The sequence below is a fragment of the Pseudonaja textilis genome, chromosome 2 (genome assembly GCF_049901715.1).
Source record: "Pseudonaja textilis isolate UNSWEBS1 chromosome 2, rPseTex1.2, whole genome shotgun sequence".
NCBI lineage: Eukaryota > Metazoa > Chordata > Lepidosauria > Squamata > Elapidae > Pseudonaja > Pseudonaja textilis.
The window spans coordinates 129684202-129697812 of record NC_141991.1 but is presented as its reverse complement, the minus strand read 5'-3'; the positions used below and the strand labels follow the sequence as shown (position 1 = coordinate 129697812).

Below are 13611 nucleotides of genomic sequence, written 5' to 3'. Positions count from 1 at the left end.
TACCATTTTCAATTTTCTGTATAGCTTCTCTTCTCTTTTAAACTTTGTTAGTTTTATTTTATTTATCTCATTTCAATTCAAATCATAATATTTATTGTTCTTTGTCTGTTCTGTTTCCAGCTATCCATTTATCTTTCTTCTTTAAACAAAACTTCTCCTGTACACTAATTGGAGTATGACGCCTTTATCTCTTTCCCCTACATTTATAATACTTAATATAATACATAGCTTACATTGGGATTCTGTTTGGTTCATTCTAAAATTATACAATATTTTTTATTATCAATGCCAATACAAATCTAATCTTTAATATTAGTATTCATTTATATCTTAAATACTTTATATGTTACTTTTCAATTGAATATCATACTTTTATGGGAACACTTCTGTTTTCCATAATTATTCCCCCCCCCCCCCCACATCACATATTTTAAGTCATTATTTCATTAAAATGTTCCCCCTTCTCCTACTTCAAATCTCATTTATTTCATTGCCTTCTTTTTCTTCACAAAACAATTCACTAAAGTTACACAATCTAATCATTAATATTGATATTCATTTATATCTTAAACACTTTACACATTATTTTTCAGTCAAATATCATACCTTTATGGGAACACTTATGCTTTCCATAGTTATTTCCCCCCCACATCACATATTTTAAAATTATTTCGTTAAAATGTTCCCCCTTCTCCTACCTCAATTCTTTCATTTATTTCATTGCTTTCTTTTTCTTCACGAAAATTTCACTATATTACACTAAATGTTTTATCACATTTTAAATTACATATTGTTTCTAATTTTCTAAGATTATTTCTAAATACAAATATAAAAATACAATCCTATGTACCTTTCCAGAATCCCCTTTTCAATAAAGTTTACCCATTATCTCTAAAAGAATTTTGTTTCTTTGCATCTTGCTCCCCACCATTGAGGCTTCTCATTCCTTCCTTTCTCCCTTGCTTGTTCTTCTCCTTGCCCTTTTTACCCCCTTGTCTCTCCACCTCCCTTTTCTTCTGTTTTCCTCCTTTCTGTTGTTTTCTAACATAGTATCCACTTTTCACCTTATTTTTCTCTTTTTTGGTTGTTTTTCCAAGTCTTAAAGTCCCCTTTTCCTTTTCCTTTTCCTTTCTCCTTTCCTTCCCCAAATAGTCACTTGTTTATCAAAGATGGCTTCTTCTTTATCCCAGTCATCCTGTTGCGCAGTCAGCTTTTCATAGGTACAAACCACCATTTCTAAAAATTGAAAGTGAGTGCCAAGAGAGTCCTTCCCTTCTTGTTCTTTTTTATATTTTTGATATTCAAATTTCAATTCATCCACAAGTGATGCCATTGTAGAGAGAAAAAGTTTTTCCAAACAACCACCCAAGTGCTTTTATCAAAGATAGTTCTCAGAAGTTCCAAAGTCACCAAACAATCCAAATAAGCTATTTCTTTTAATACTTTCTCCTTTCTTCACTTTCTCTTTCTGGGGTTACATTTTGGTCACAAAGTTCCATTTAAAATATATATTTTAGAAGTCTTATTAATGTTTAATAACTCTTTAAAGTTCTAGGCAGTCTTCTCCTTATTTTCAAATTCTGCTCCAATTTTTTTTTCCTCTCCCTTCCCACTCACAGCAAAAAAGTTTTTTTAAAAAAAAAAATTCAGAAATCCTTATTCCTTCTGCATTTAATTACCTCCAATGCGGGTTTTCCGATTTCTCTATGGTTCCATCCTCTGTCACATTAGGAAGGAGAGTGAAAAGAAAGAAAAAAAAACCTTTTCCTTTTAAAATTCCATTCACAGCTTGTAACTCTCTCTGGAAACAAATTAACTTTTGCAAATTTCAAGTTCCACGGTACTTTCTCTTACTTTATCCTGGTCAGCAAAAACCACTTTCACTTCTTTGCGACTCCTCCTGCACTTTCTTTTTCCGGCTGAGGTCTTCTATGTGGCGACGATTGCTGACCGCCACTCAGCTGCCTTCGGAAAAGGGGGTTTTGCTGGCTAGGGAAGAGAGGTGCGATGTCTCTCGACCCTTCCAGATCCCCCCTGTCTTCGCCACCTTCTACGGAGGTGGCTTAGCCCCGAAGCCGGGTGGCTCGGGGCACTCGGGCAGTGAGCGCAGGCAGAATCCGCGTACAGTCGCTGATTCCTGCCTGCCCCGAAGCGCTGCAAACCAGAAATCCATCCCCCACAATAAACTTCTTATACTGTAAGAAGCTTCTGCTACTTTTTGCAAATCTATCAGAAGACATATATCATTCTTGAACATAGAATACTTCAGATCAGAGAAAGTGGTATGTTGTCTGGTGGAAGAACACATCAATATGTTGGTGATATCTTTTATCTGCCAGGCAAATAATCAGTAGGTCGTTATTCTCACAGTTTACTATCTGTGCTAATCTCAGCAGCATACATACTGAAAATTATTACTGTTTATCATAAATAAAAGCAGATGTGAGGGGGAGCCAGAGATAAATGAGCCTCAGAAGGGGGCCACAAGCAAGAAAACATGGAGAACCCTGGACTTAGAGGGTTGCACCACCATTTAGCCTTAGTGTGGAGCGTGCATGGCAAAACAGTGATGTCATATTTTTTTTAAAAAAGCCTTAGGGCAAGCCCAGCAATATTTAATCAGAAAGATGATCAAGTGCAATAACAACCAATCCCACTTCCTTGACAATATATATAAGAGAAGAAACCTTAAAACCTAGCGCTCACAACTACACCTGCCTCTGCTTCACAGACTGTGTCCTCTCTTTCTGCCTCTTTCTGCTTCAGCTCCTCACCGACTAAAATGTCTCACCGAGCCAACATCAGAATTCAGAGGAGAGGCTTCAGTAACTCATCTGCCATCCTACCTAACTTGTGTCGCGCCAACTGGAGCTCACAAAGCGTGGGCAGAGGTGGAAGCTGTGGCACTGGCGGTGCTGGCTGGGGCCGGGCCGGTGGGGCTGGTTTTGGCAGCCAAAGCCTTTACAATCTTGGTGGGCCCAGGAGAATCGCGGTTGGAGGCAGTTATGGCACTGGCTTCGGTGGAGGCTATGGGTACGGTGGTGGAGTTTCTAATGGCTATGCTGTTGGTGGTGGTATTGGTGGAGGCTATGGGCTAGGCAGGGCTGGTTTTGGTGGAGGGAGAGGGGACTCTTGCTTCCCAGTTTGCCCACCAGGCGGAATCCAAAAAGTAACTGTCAATCCCAACCTGTTGGCGCCTCTCAAACTGGAGATTGACCCCACCATAGAGAAGGTTCGCAAAGAAGAAGGAGAGCAGATCAAGATACTCAACAACAAGTTTGCCTCCTTCATAGATAAGGTGAGAATAAATAAATATTTTCTTTTGTTATTTCAGGTTGCAGTGAATTGGGCAAAGAGCTCAAGAGCCTTCCTCCAGCTCCTCTCGCAATTTTCACTAATTTCATCACAGCTGTTATTTATCACTGGCTGGCACCAGCCAGAGGAGATTACAGAGCTGCCAATTTTGCCTGGTTTTGATGCTCTTGCTTGAAACAGCAACTTGATGAGAGGAATGCCAAGGGGATTTTTTTTTCCTGTTGAAAAAAGGGACATTGGAAAAGTTAAGATCATATTTTCTGTAATGTGAATCTCAGTAGGTCAACAGAGTTTCTCACTGTACAATGGTGACGACGGAAATGAGTGCCAATCAGAATGGCCTCAACCTTATCCTTTATGCACAGACTGTATTTTCAAGAAGTAAGTGGGATGTGAAGTGCATCAAACCATTTTAGCAGGCATAATTATGAGCCTTTATTCTAGAGAAAATTAGCACATAATACGAGAGGGAGAATGGAGTTTTGATGAGTAATATGGGATATGGAAGAGGTAGGTATCCCATTCGAAGTGCATACAAGAAAAGGCTTGAGAGTTGTACACCATCACAGAGTTGACTCTTAGCAACATTACATTCATAGATTTTCTCCAGGTTGATCTGTCCCTAACCGGATTCTCAGATCTTCCAATAGGTGTACTCATTATTCTGTAAATGCGTTTACTCACATGCTGCTAGTCTTTTCCCCCCCCACCTTCTCAATATGAGAACCTTCTCCAGGAGGCTAGACATTTATTTAATGTATCCAAAGTAAGATAAATTATGTCTGGTTATTCGTCTCTTGGGTGAAAACTTTTGATTTATTTGTTTGATGACCCCCCCCCCCCCGGGGTGTTTTTCTTTGCTGTGCATGATATTCTCTGTTTTCTTCAGCACAAAATTTGAAAGAATGGCAAAAATCTTTTTCTACCTTACTTCTTCAAAATCCAACTTCTGTTATTACAGTGTGACATGGAATGTATTAGCTTGACCTTTCTTACAAGATCTTGCGATCCTTTTCCCTTTCAGCAATGAGCATAAGCATAGCATGTAATTGATGGTTCTTCCTCCAGTTTTAAAATAATGCTGCCTTTTTCCCAATCCACATTCCCATAATATATTATGCATATCTCCAGCGCATTGAAAGGAGAAAAATGGATATTTACAATCTGCTCAAGAGCAAATCAAGATCGCTTGAGAAACATTGTAGAGGATTTATTGTTTAATTCCCCTTTCCTACCCACCCATCTCCCCCCGCCCCAAAAATCCATGTCTTTCCGCCTCCAGGTGCGTTTCCTTGAGCAAGAGAATAAAGTGCTGGAAACAAAATGGGCTCTGCTGCAGGAACACGACCAGAAAACTGTGAAGAGTAACATTGAGCCACTTTTCGATGCTTACATCAACAATCTGAGGACACAGTTGAATGATCTGGAGAAGGAGAAAGTAAAGCTGGATGGAGAGCTACATAACACCCAAAACCTTGTTGAGGACTACAAGACCAAGTAAGACTTTCAGACCTTCAGCTTTGCTCCCTTTCCAGCAAGTCAGGGGTTGTTGTTGTTTTCACTCCAGGTAACAGCCTGGACTGGTCCCTGCAGTTTTCTCGGCAAGGTTTTCCAGAAATTGTTTGCCATTGCTTGCTTCCTAGAACTGAGAGTAACTGGTCCAAAGTCATTGAGTTGGCTTTGTACCTAAGGCAGTGCTAGAAGTCACAATCTCTCAGTTTCAAACCTGGTGCCTACAAACTGGTTTTGAGCCCTCTTGTATACTCTTTGCTCATATTGCAACTAAGGATCTCACACAACGCATTGCACCTAAAGATCTCGCAGCAGGCTCTGTTAAAGACAAATGTGCAGATCTGCTTTTCCAGGTGGTGCTCTGCACATATGTGGATTTCAGCTCCCTAGGATCTCAGCATAGTTAATATTCCTAGGTGGCACAAATTCAGATAACCATCAGACTGCAGAAAGAATCACAGGACTGCTAACTCTTTGCTGTCATCTCATGATTCTTCAGCCTTGTCCAGTCCGGGTATCGCAAGTCTAAGCCATCCTGAACTGCAGGATTTTGTCCGTCAATGACATTGTGTAGAGAAATGCTCAAAACATTGCCCATCTTTCTATCTGTATGTCTTCCTTCAGATCTGGTAGGTCCAGTTGTGTAACAAAGCAAATATTCTCAGACTGTTTGGTTATAACTAACCATCCACATCTGAGAATCATGTCTGCGATATTATTGGGACCCTTTTAAAACATTTTAGAATCACAACAGCTGTACTGAATTTCCCTCAGTAGGCGTTATTTTTTTCTCCTCCCCAAATAGGTACGAAGATGAGATCAATAAGCGTACAGAAGTAGAGAACGACTTTGTAATCCTCAAGAAGGTGAGAGTTTGTCTACAGTGTGAATACTTTGCACAAAAGTAGCCCTTGCTGTGATGTTAAAAGGTGGGACTATCCCAGAAATGAGTACATTTACCTCAGTTAGGATATACATACATATATACATACATACATACATACATACATACATACATACATACATACATACATTCATACATACATACATACATACATACATCATACATACATACATACATACAGTCTGTCTGACTGTCTGCCTGCCTGCCTGCCTGCCTGTATTTTAATATTGAATAAAATGCAGGAAGTAATAATTAATAACTCTATGCTCCTTTAACTTCTTGCCCTTAAATCCACTGTTTTCTTTTTAGGAAGTGGATGCTGCCTACATGGTCAAACCAGAACTAGAAACTGAATTACAATCATTAGTTGAGGAGATTGATTTCCTCACAGTCCTACATGAAATGGTAAGCCCCAACAGTATTTTCTTTGAACTGTGCTCTATTATGCAATCATATGTCCTACCAAAGAGATAGCTACCTATTCATTTACTTTCCAGAAATACTTTCCCTATGAGAAGTCCCCTCTCCCTCACCCCTAGATAAACAAGATTGCTTGAAAAAAATAAAAAATTGTAGCATATTTTGTTGAAGGAAGGAAGGAAGGAAGGAAGGAAGGAAGGGAAGGAAGGAAGGAAGGAGGGAGGGAGGGAGGGGAAGGAGGGAGGAAGGAAGGGGAGGAAGGAAGGAAGGAAGGAAGGAAGGAAGGAAGGGAAGGAAGGAAGGAAGGAATTAAAATCCTTCAAGATGTTGAAAATCCCTCAAGTAATTTAAAAAACACAAGGAGTTACAAAATAGGTTCAGAATTAATTAAGAATTACGTAAGAATTCCTGCAGTTCCAGAATCCCAAGATGTAAAGATAAATGCTGTCATTAAACAAAAACATTGATCAGGCATTTGGTAATCCCATAACTCTCTTGTACAAGTTACAAATAATTGGTTATACTTAGGCAATAGATTCTTAAATTTGACAAGTTGGAGAACAAAGATGAGTTTTTTGGGAAGGGAGTGTTGGAAATTCTGTACCCTGTGCAGTTCTTTGGATTTTCCATAGATATTTGTTAACAGCTTTCATCGCAACCTGTCCTTTCTGTTCAATTGTATTTTCAATCAATGAATGTGATCATTAGAACAAAGATGAAAGTAATTTGGGGAACAAAAGAAAGCATGCAAAATGAATACTCCTTCCAATTTCCTTACTTACCTAATAGAAAGGACCGCTTGCTCTAAATTTTGAATTCAGTATTTGCCAAGGCCTAACCTTTTTGTGTATATTTTCTGAGTGGACTATTCCTATCACACCTGCAGGAACTGGCAGAGCTACAGAGGACGATCTCTGAAACTTCTGTGGTTTTGTCCATGGACAACAATCGCTACCTGGACCTCGACAGCATCATTGCTGAAGTCAAAGCCCAGTATGAAGACATTGCAAAGAAAAGCAGGGCAGAGGCTGAAGCTTTGTACCAAAGCCAGGTAAATCGTCATCCAGAAAGCCGGGTGGGTGAGCTGTTGCTGCCTTACAATGAATAGGCTGTGAGGGGAGGCCGAATGTTTTCTTCCAAAATTAGAATTAGCAAAGCCAAGCCAGTTGGAGGGATGTTGCCTTTTTTTCCTTCCTCATTGTCCCACCAATCGTTTCTTGTAAATCTATTAGCAGTCAGGGAAGCTGCATGCCACTTTGGCCTCTTGTGGTGTACAAGGGTTGCAAATCTGATTTCCCCCTTATTTGCCTTCCAATTTGCCTCAGTGTTTAGATGCCTCCTTTCCCAATCTAGTGTTCTCAAGAGCAACTTCCCTACTTCCCAGCTAGCATTGCCAATGACTTTTGACTGGGAAATGTAAGATTTGCATTCCAAAGCATGTTAAAGCATCAGATTGGGGGAGGCCGGTAGACAAACAGATATAGATAGATAGATAGATAGATAGATAGATAGATAGATAGATAGATAGATAGATAGATAGAGATAGAGATAGAGATAGAGATATAGATATAGATATAGATATAGATATAGATATAGATATAGATATAGATATAGATATAGATATAGATATAGATACTCTCACAAACGGACTCAATTAAATAATAATTAACACCACAGTGGCTGCTTTCTACTTTTTTTAGTATGAAGAACTCCAGAGTACTGCTGGAAGGCACAGTGATGATCTTCGTAATGCCAAGCATGAGATTTCAGAACTTAACCGACATGTCCAGAGGCTGAAGGCTGAAATTGAAGGTGTGAAAAAGCAGGTAGGTTACCGCATTCTCCCAAAGTTGTGATCATACAGTGGTTCTGCTCTGCCATATTTCTGGCCAGAAAGAATATCCGTTTCATGATCTTCCCATTCATTTCCAAAGTGCAGATTATTCCCCAGTTGAAATATTTTATTTTTTCACCCTTAAAATAATACTACCTTTTACCACGTATTTAACCTCAAAATTAGCAACACCTGTGTAGTGGTACTCAAGGTCAATTGGTTCTAAGAGGCACAATGGGTACTAAAAACTAAGAGTGCCAAACAAACAGGAGACTTACCACATGACTCTTTGTTTTGGCCAGGTACAAAATCTTCTGCATGTCCTTTTTCTTGTCAGGGACCTTTCCAGCATGGCCCATCCCCTGTCCACCCTCTGTGGTCATCCTCCTCTTCCTTTTGCAACATGCCAAATACCAAAGAAAGTACGAGTACATTTTTGCATCAAAATGCATCAAGTTACCAAATTCAATGAGTTTTGACGTAGTCAAATACCCAGGTACCACTACATATGAAACACAATAGGACACGCACAGATAATCTACCTATTTACATTACCTGCCCGCAAAACAAAGTATAGCACAGCATCTATGATGCTTAACCACATAATTTCCCCATACCATTTTTTTTTCCAAACCGCTGTAAATTTCCTGGCTGGCATGCAATTGCAAACCGTCATCTTTTCCCTGGTCTGTACACTTCTTTCAACTTTCCATTTACGGGTAGCCCTTGACATATGACAGTAATGAAGCCTGCCAGTTGCAAGTTGTTACAGTTGTCAGGTGATGTAATCGCCTCACTTAACAATTTTGTCATTGCCTTGCTTAAATGAACCTACCCCAGGTTTCCCCAATATTGTCATTAAGCAGAACATGGGGTGCCTCAGATGTGGCAGGCCTCGCATACACCCAGGAATGCCTGCCTTGTTTTCTTAAGGTTTCCTGACTCCCTGAGGCACCCTCCCTCGGGGTCCCCACCAGAGGTGGTTATTCAGCAGCTTCTGACCAGTTCTGGAGAACCGGTAGTGGAAATTTTGAGTAGTTCAGAAAACCAGCAAATACCTCCTCTGACTGGCCCTGCCCCCATCTATTCTCTGCCTCCTGAATCCCAGCTGATCGGCTGAGTCTTCTTTTGTTGCCCTGCATAGGGGAACAGAGCTGGAAAGCAGGTTAGTGGGGTGGGGAGGGAATAGGATTTTGCAGTATCCTTCCCCTACCACGCCCACCAAGCCACGCCCACAGAACTGGTAGTAAAAAAAATTGAATACCACCACTGGTCCCCACATACCTTAGGCTTGCTTCCCACCCCACCACATCCTCCTCCTCACACCAATCAAACACTTTAGAAAGGCCCTGGAGCTTGCATTGGGGCAGAAGGACAGGACGTTCTACCCCACAGCATCCCTGGGCTATGTGAAGTCATCCCATAAGGGGGCACCATTTTCAGAAGAGCCACAATTCATGTGGGGTTTATGGGGCCTGGTGAGATGAGAAGCAGGCTCAGGACAGTATGGGGGTGGAAGATAGATAGCGTGGGTTGACTGCAGCACACCTACAGTCAATCATAAAGGCCATAACTTCAATACTGGGTTGTAAGTAACTTTGGGGGCGGGGGTCTGTCATAACTTCAAAGTGTCATTAATCAAGGACTACATGTACTTCATGACACGATACTTCATCCTGTCAAGCATAAAGCAGCAGCAACATGGCTGACCCTAATACTGCTAACTATCCTGGGAAATTGTTGGAAAGAAGGCAATCCTGTCACTAGTCATGAAACAACAGACCAGTTGCTGCATAGAGGATACTGAAAATTTCCCATTGCAAATTTGAATACTTCCCTCCCAGAGTTGTGGGTGCTTCATCACTGGAGGTTTTCAAGAAAAGATTTGTCCGGGATAGTATAAAGATTCCTGACATGGACAGGAGGTTCAAGTAGAAGACTTCCAAGGTCCTTTCCAGCCGTATCATTGTATGATTCTATACTCAGAGGTGCTCTTCCAAAGTTGGAATACTTCTGCACATATTATTTCATTAGTACCATCCAAGCTTACAGTGTTTGGAGCAGGTGGCCCTTGACATTTTGGGTATGTCCTTGGAGATCCTACAGGTGTCCAAGGATGGGTCTTGGGCCAAATATAAGTTTACCATATCTGCTTATGGGATAATATAACTGAAGATATTTTACTCTGTTCTGAGGAGATCGCCTTCTGTGCTAATTTCTCTTTCCTTCCTCCCTTAAGTGTGCTAACCTAAAGGGAAAGATTGCTGAAGCAGAAGACCGAGGTGAACTGGCACTCAAAGACGCAAAGCAGAAATTGGCTGAACTGGAGGATGCCCTTCAGAAAACCAAGCAAGAGATGGCCAGGCAACTCAAGGAATACCAAGAGCTAATGAATGTGAAGCTCTCCCTGGATATTGAGATTGCAACCTACAGAAAGCTCCTGGAAGGAGAAGAATATCGGTCAGTGAGAGCCCATCTAAATAGACCTTTACAGGTTTTGCTGTGTTTTTTTGGTGGAAATCCTCAAACTCCATCAAAACAATCCCCATTAGCATCTAGTTCTGTGGGCACAGTGAGTCTTTTCCCCTTGAAGTTTATCCTTCAGTGTCTCTAAAGATTCGATGACTTTGCAACAATTGTCATACAACATTGGTTTGCCTTTCAATCAGCTGTATATGCTCAGAATACATTTGAATTCTTATCCATGCTTGGCTTCTGCTTTGTTTCCTGACAGATTCCTGAAAAATGATGCAGCAGGTGCGGTGAATGTCTGTAAGTATAGTGAAGAATATTCACATTATAGGACCTTTGCTGTCCAGTGCTGATTAAGAGGCTCCTTGCCTCTATTTAGATGGAGGGAACTGCACTTTGTGTTGCCCTTCCATCCTCCTGTCTCTTCCGCTACAATTGTAGGTTTTGCAGTTGCAACTGCGGCATTTAGACTAGCAGAAGCACAGCAAAGTTCTTGGTGTGTTACGTCAACATAGTACCATAAGTATGGGGTGAACATCTGCATCTGCTTCCTTGTACCTTTTTTTAACACCTGTAGAATTTTCATAGGACAGAATTCAACCAATTTTTCAGGCCTCAGACAACAACTTACAAATCTGTAGGAACTCTGATCCATCACCAAATCTCACAACATGTTAGTAATTTCATCCTGCGGTCTCAATATGGCTTTGGAATTCTTGCATTTGATCTCAAGCAAGCTCATCAATGCTCTTTCATCTGACCTTTGGCACCGTTGAGAAGTAAAATAGAGAGGTTTTAAAATAATTTCATTCTGAATCTTGGAAGGTCCTTTAGGAAGGATGGACTTGACAAGGGTCCGTAGTGATTACCCTTCCTATAATTTCTACAAGGCAGCTGCCTTTCTTAGAACAGAAATTGCTCATCGTCTTCTCTGTCTCTTCTTTTCGCAGCTGTTATCTCTTCACGTATTTCACGAGGTTCGGCTGCTGGTAGTGGTCTTGGCTACAGAAGTGGCCTTAGCCAGGGTGGAGGTAGTTTCTTTATAGTAGGAGGTGGCGGTGGCAGCAACATCGAAAGTGCGAACCATGGAGATGGCAGCAGCAACAACGACAGTGCGAACCATGGAGATGGCAGCAACGTCGAAAGTGTAGACCATGGAGATGGCAGCAGCAACGTCGAAAGCATGGAGCATGGAGATGGCAGCTCCTCTAGCATGAATTTAGCCTCTTCTCCTCCAACAAGTCCTATAAGCTAAGCTTCCAATCCCTTGCCCTTTTGAAAATGAAATACGTGAACAATGTCTTCTCTGGACTTCTCTCTGTGCAGTATAACTAGCCCTCACTACCAGAATTGAGCCTGGATTTATGGTTGTAATTGAGTCCACATGATTGCCTCACTTAATGACCACCATGCATTGTGGTTATTAATTGGAACAATGGGTCCCTTAGAGACTGGTAAAGGCCCTGGGAGGCGAGATGCAGGCCCACATTAGAGCACGTCCCCAAATGATACTTGTCCCTCTTCTGAAAGGCCTCCCTTGAACAGCTTCCCACCACTCTTGGTCCCATACCCTTGGAAATCTCTTCCTCCACTCTACTTGCTTTTTCTGAAAGCCATCTTTCCCAAAGAGTTTCCTTTGTGCAGCCATCTTACACAGAAGCCATGGGATACCACCCTGAAAGCGGGTGCCATTTTGGAAGCAAGAAGAATGCGAGAATTGCACCAGCTCCCAATATGGCACTTGCTTCCAGAATGGCATCCGTGGCCTCTGTGTAGGAAGACCACATGGCACATTGGCTGTTTCACCTTTGGAAAGGTGATCGTTGGAAAAGTTGTGGAACAAGTCACGAGTGTAGGGAAGGAGCCCTAAGGATGTGGGACCCAGCAGGGCAGGAAGCAGGCCCAAGGGACCCAACGGGGCGAGATGAGAGGGAAGATAGGCAGGTAGGAACAACTGGAGTGTTCCTGGGGTCCGTCTTAAGGGTGGCAGATTGCAAAGCACCTAAATATTCTTCATGTGCCTGCCAATCATACAGCAGCCATAACTTCAGATATAGGTTGTGAATCCCTTTATTCGTTGCCATTGTAATTTCAAATTTGAATGAATGGATGTAAATCAAGTATTATCTATATTCATACATGTGGTTTTTTCCTTTATATTCAGCTTTTGTATAAGACAGGCCATTTCTTTGATTGTATGTAACCAGAACTCTGCTTTACAAATGAGTCAAACTGTATGGAGGATAGATAGGCTTGTGTGCTTGGATTTTTCCTTCTTTCATCCAATTCAGATTTCTACATTTTTCAATGTTTGCATAAACTATATAATTGTCTGAGGGAGTTTTGTGCTTGAAATATGCACTTTGAAACATGGCTTTTCTTTTTGCTGTGTATCCAATAAAACACTTATTGTAATTGATAAAAAAACCTAGCTATTTTAAATACACAATAGAAACATGATTATAGGGGAGGTCATTAAAAACAGTCTTAATACTACTGCAATAGTTAGGAAGCGGGCTAGAATTATAATGATACTGTCAACTCATAAAATATTCCTATGTCTGTTTTTGAGTTGCCATAAACAAGGGGGGGGGGGAATGTGAAGGAGCACTATGGCAGTTTAAAACCAGAAGTACATTCCACGTTTATCTTACAAAGATTGTACCTAGGCTACCGGATCTTCTTCCCCCCAAATCCTTCATTGGAGAATGTGATTGATGACACCCCGGGGGGTGGGGGGGACAGGATCACAGGTGACTCTAAATTACATATACCAGAGTTGGCTTCATTTAGGTTAATGCCGACATGTTGCTCCTAATAAATCTTTTGGATTCTTTGGAAGCTTGGCTCGAGGCTCATAATTTAATTAGAGCAATCACCGGAACCCTGACTATTGCAGATGGGTGAGTTTGAACACCTATGGTTTTCAGGGTGTTTTGAGATGACCTCAACAACCCAATTCAACCCAATTCTTGGTCATTAGAGGACGTTTCGGAGGGGAATGATTCAAGTCAGTACTGTCTCCTGATGACTGCCTGGAGAAATTCCTTAGTTTTCTTGGTATGATTTCAATAGTAGTTTGCTCTTGCCTGCTTCCTAGGGCAGATAAAGAGCACCTGGCACATGGTAACCAAACTAGGTTTGTACCTAAGGC

The 13611-nt window shown here is 41.3% G+C and overlaps 1 protein-coding gene across 1 annotated transcript; it reads left to right on the top strand.

Moving 5' to 3' along the window:
- The first annotated feature begins 2688 nt into the window (after window positions 1–2688).
- Window positions 2689–13556, top strand: LOC113447307 (keratin, type II cytoskeletal 75-like). Its single transcript, XM_087925257.1, has 9 exons — window positions 2689–3298; window positions 4598–4812; window positions 5633–5693; window positions 6041–6136; window positions 7038–7202; window positions 7852–7977; window positions 10225–10445; window positions 10720–10757; window positions 11408–13556. Exons 1-9 carry the CDS (start codon window positions 2783–2785, stop codon window positions 11710–11712), a joined length of 1743 nt encoding a protein of 580 aa, XP_087781383.1. The 5' UTR covers window positions 2689–2782; the 3' UTR covers window positions 11713–13556.
- Window positions 13557–13611: the final 55 nt, after the last annotated feature.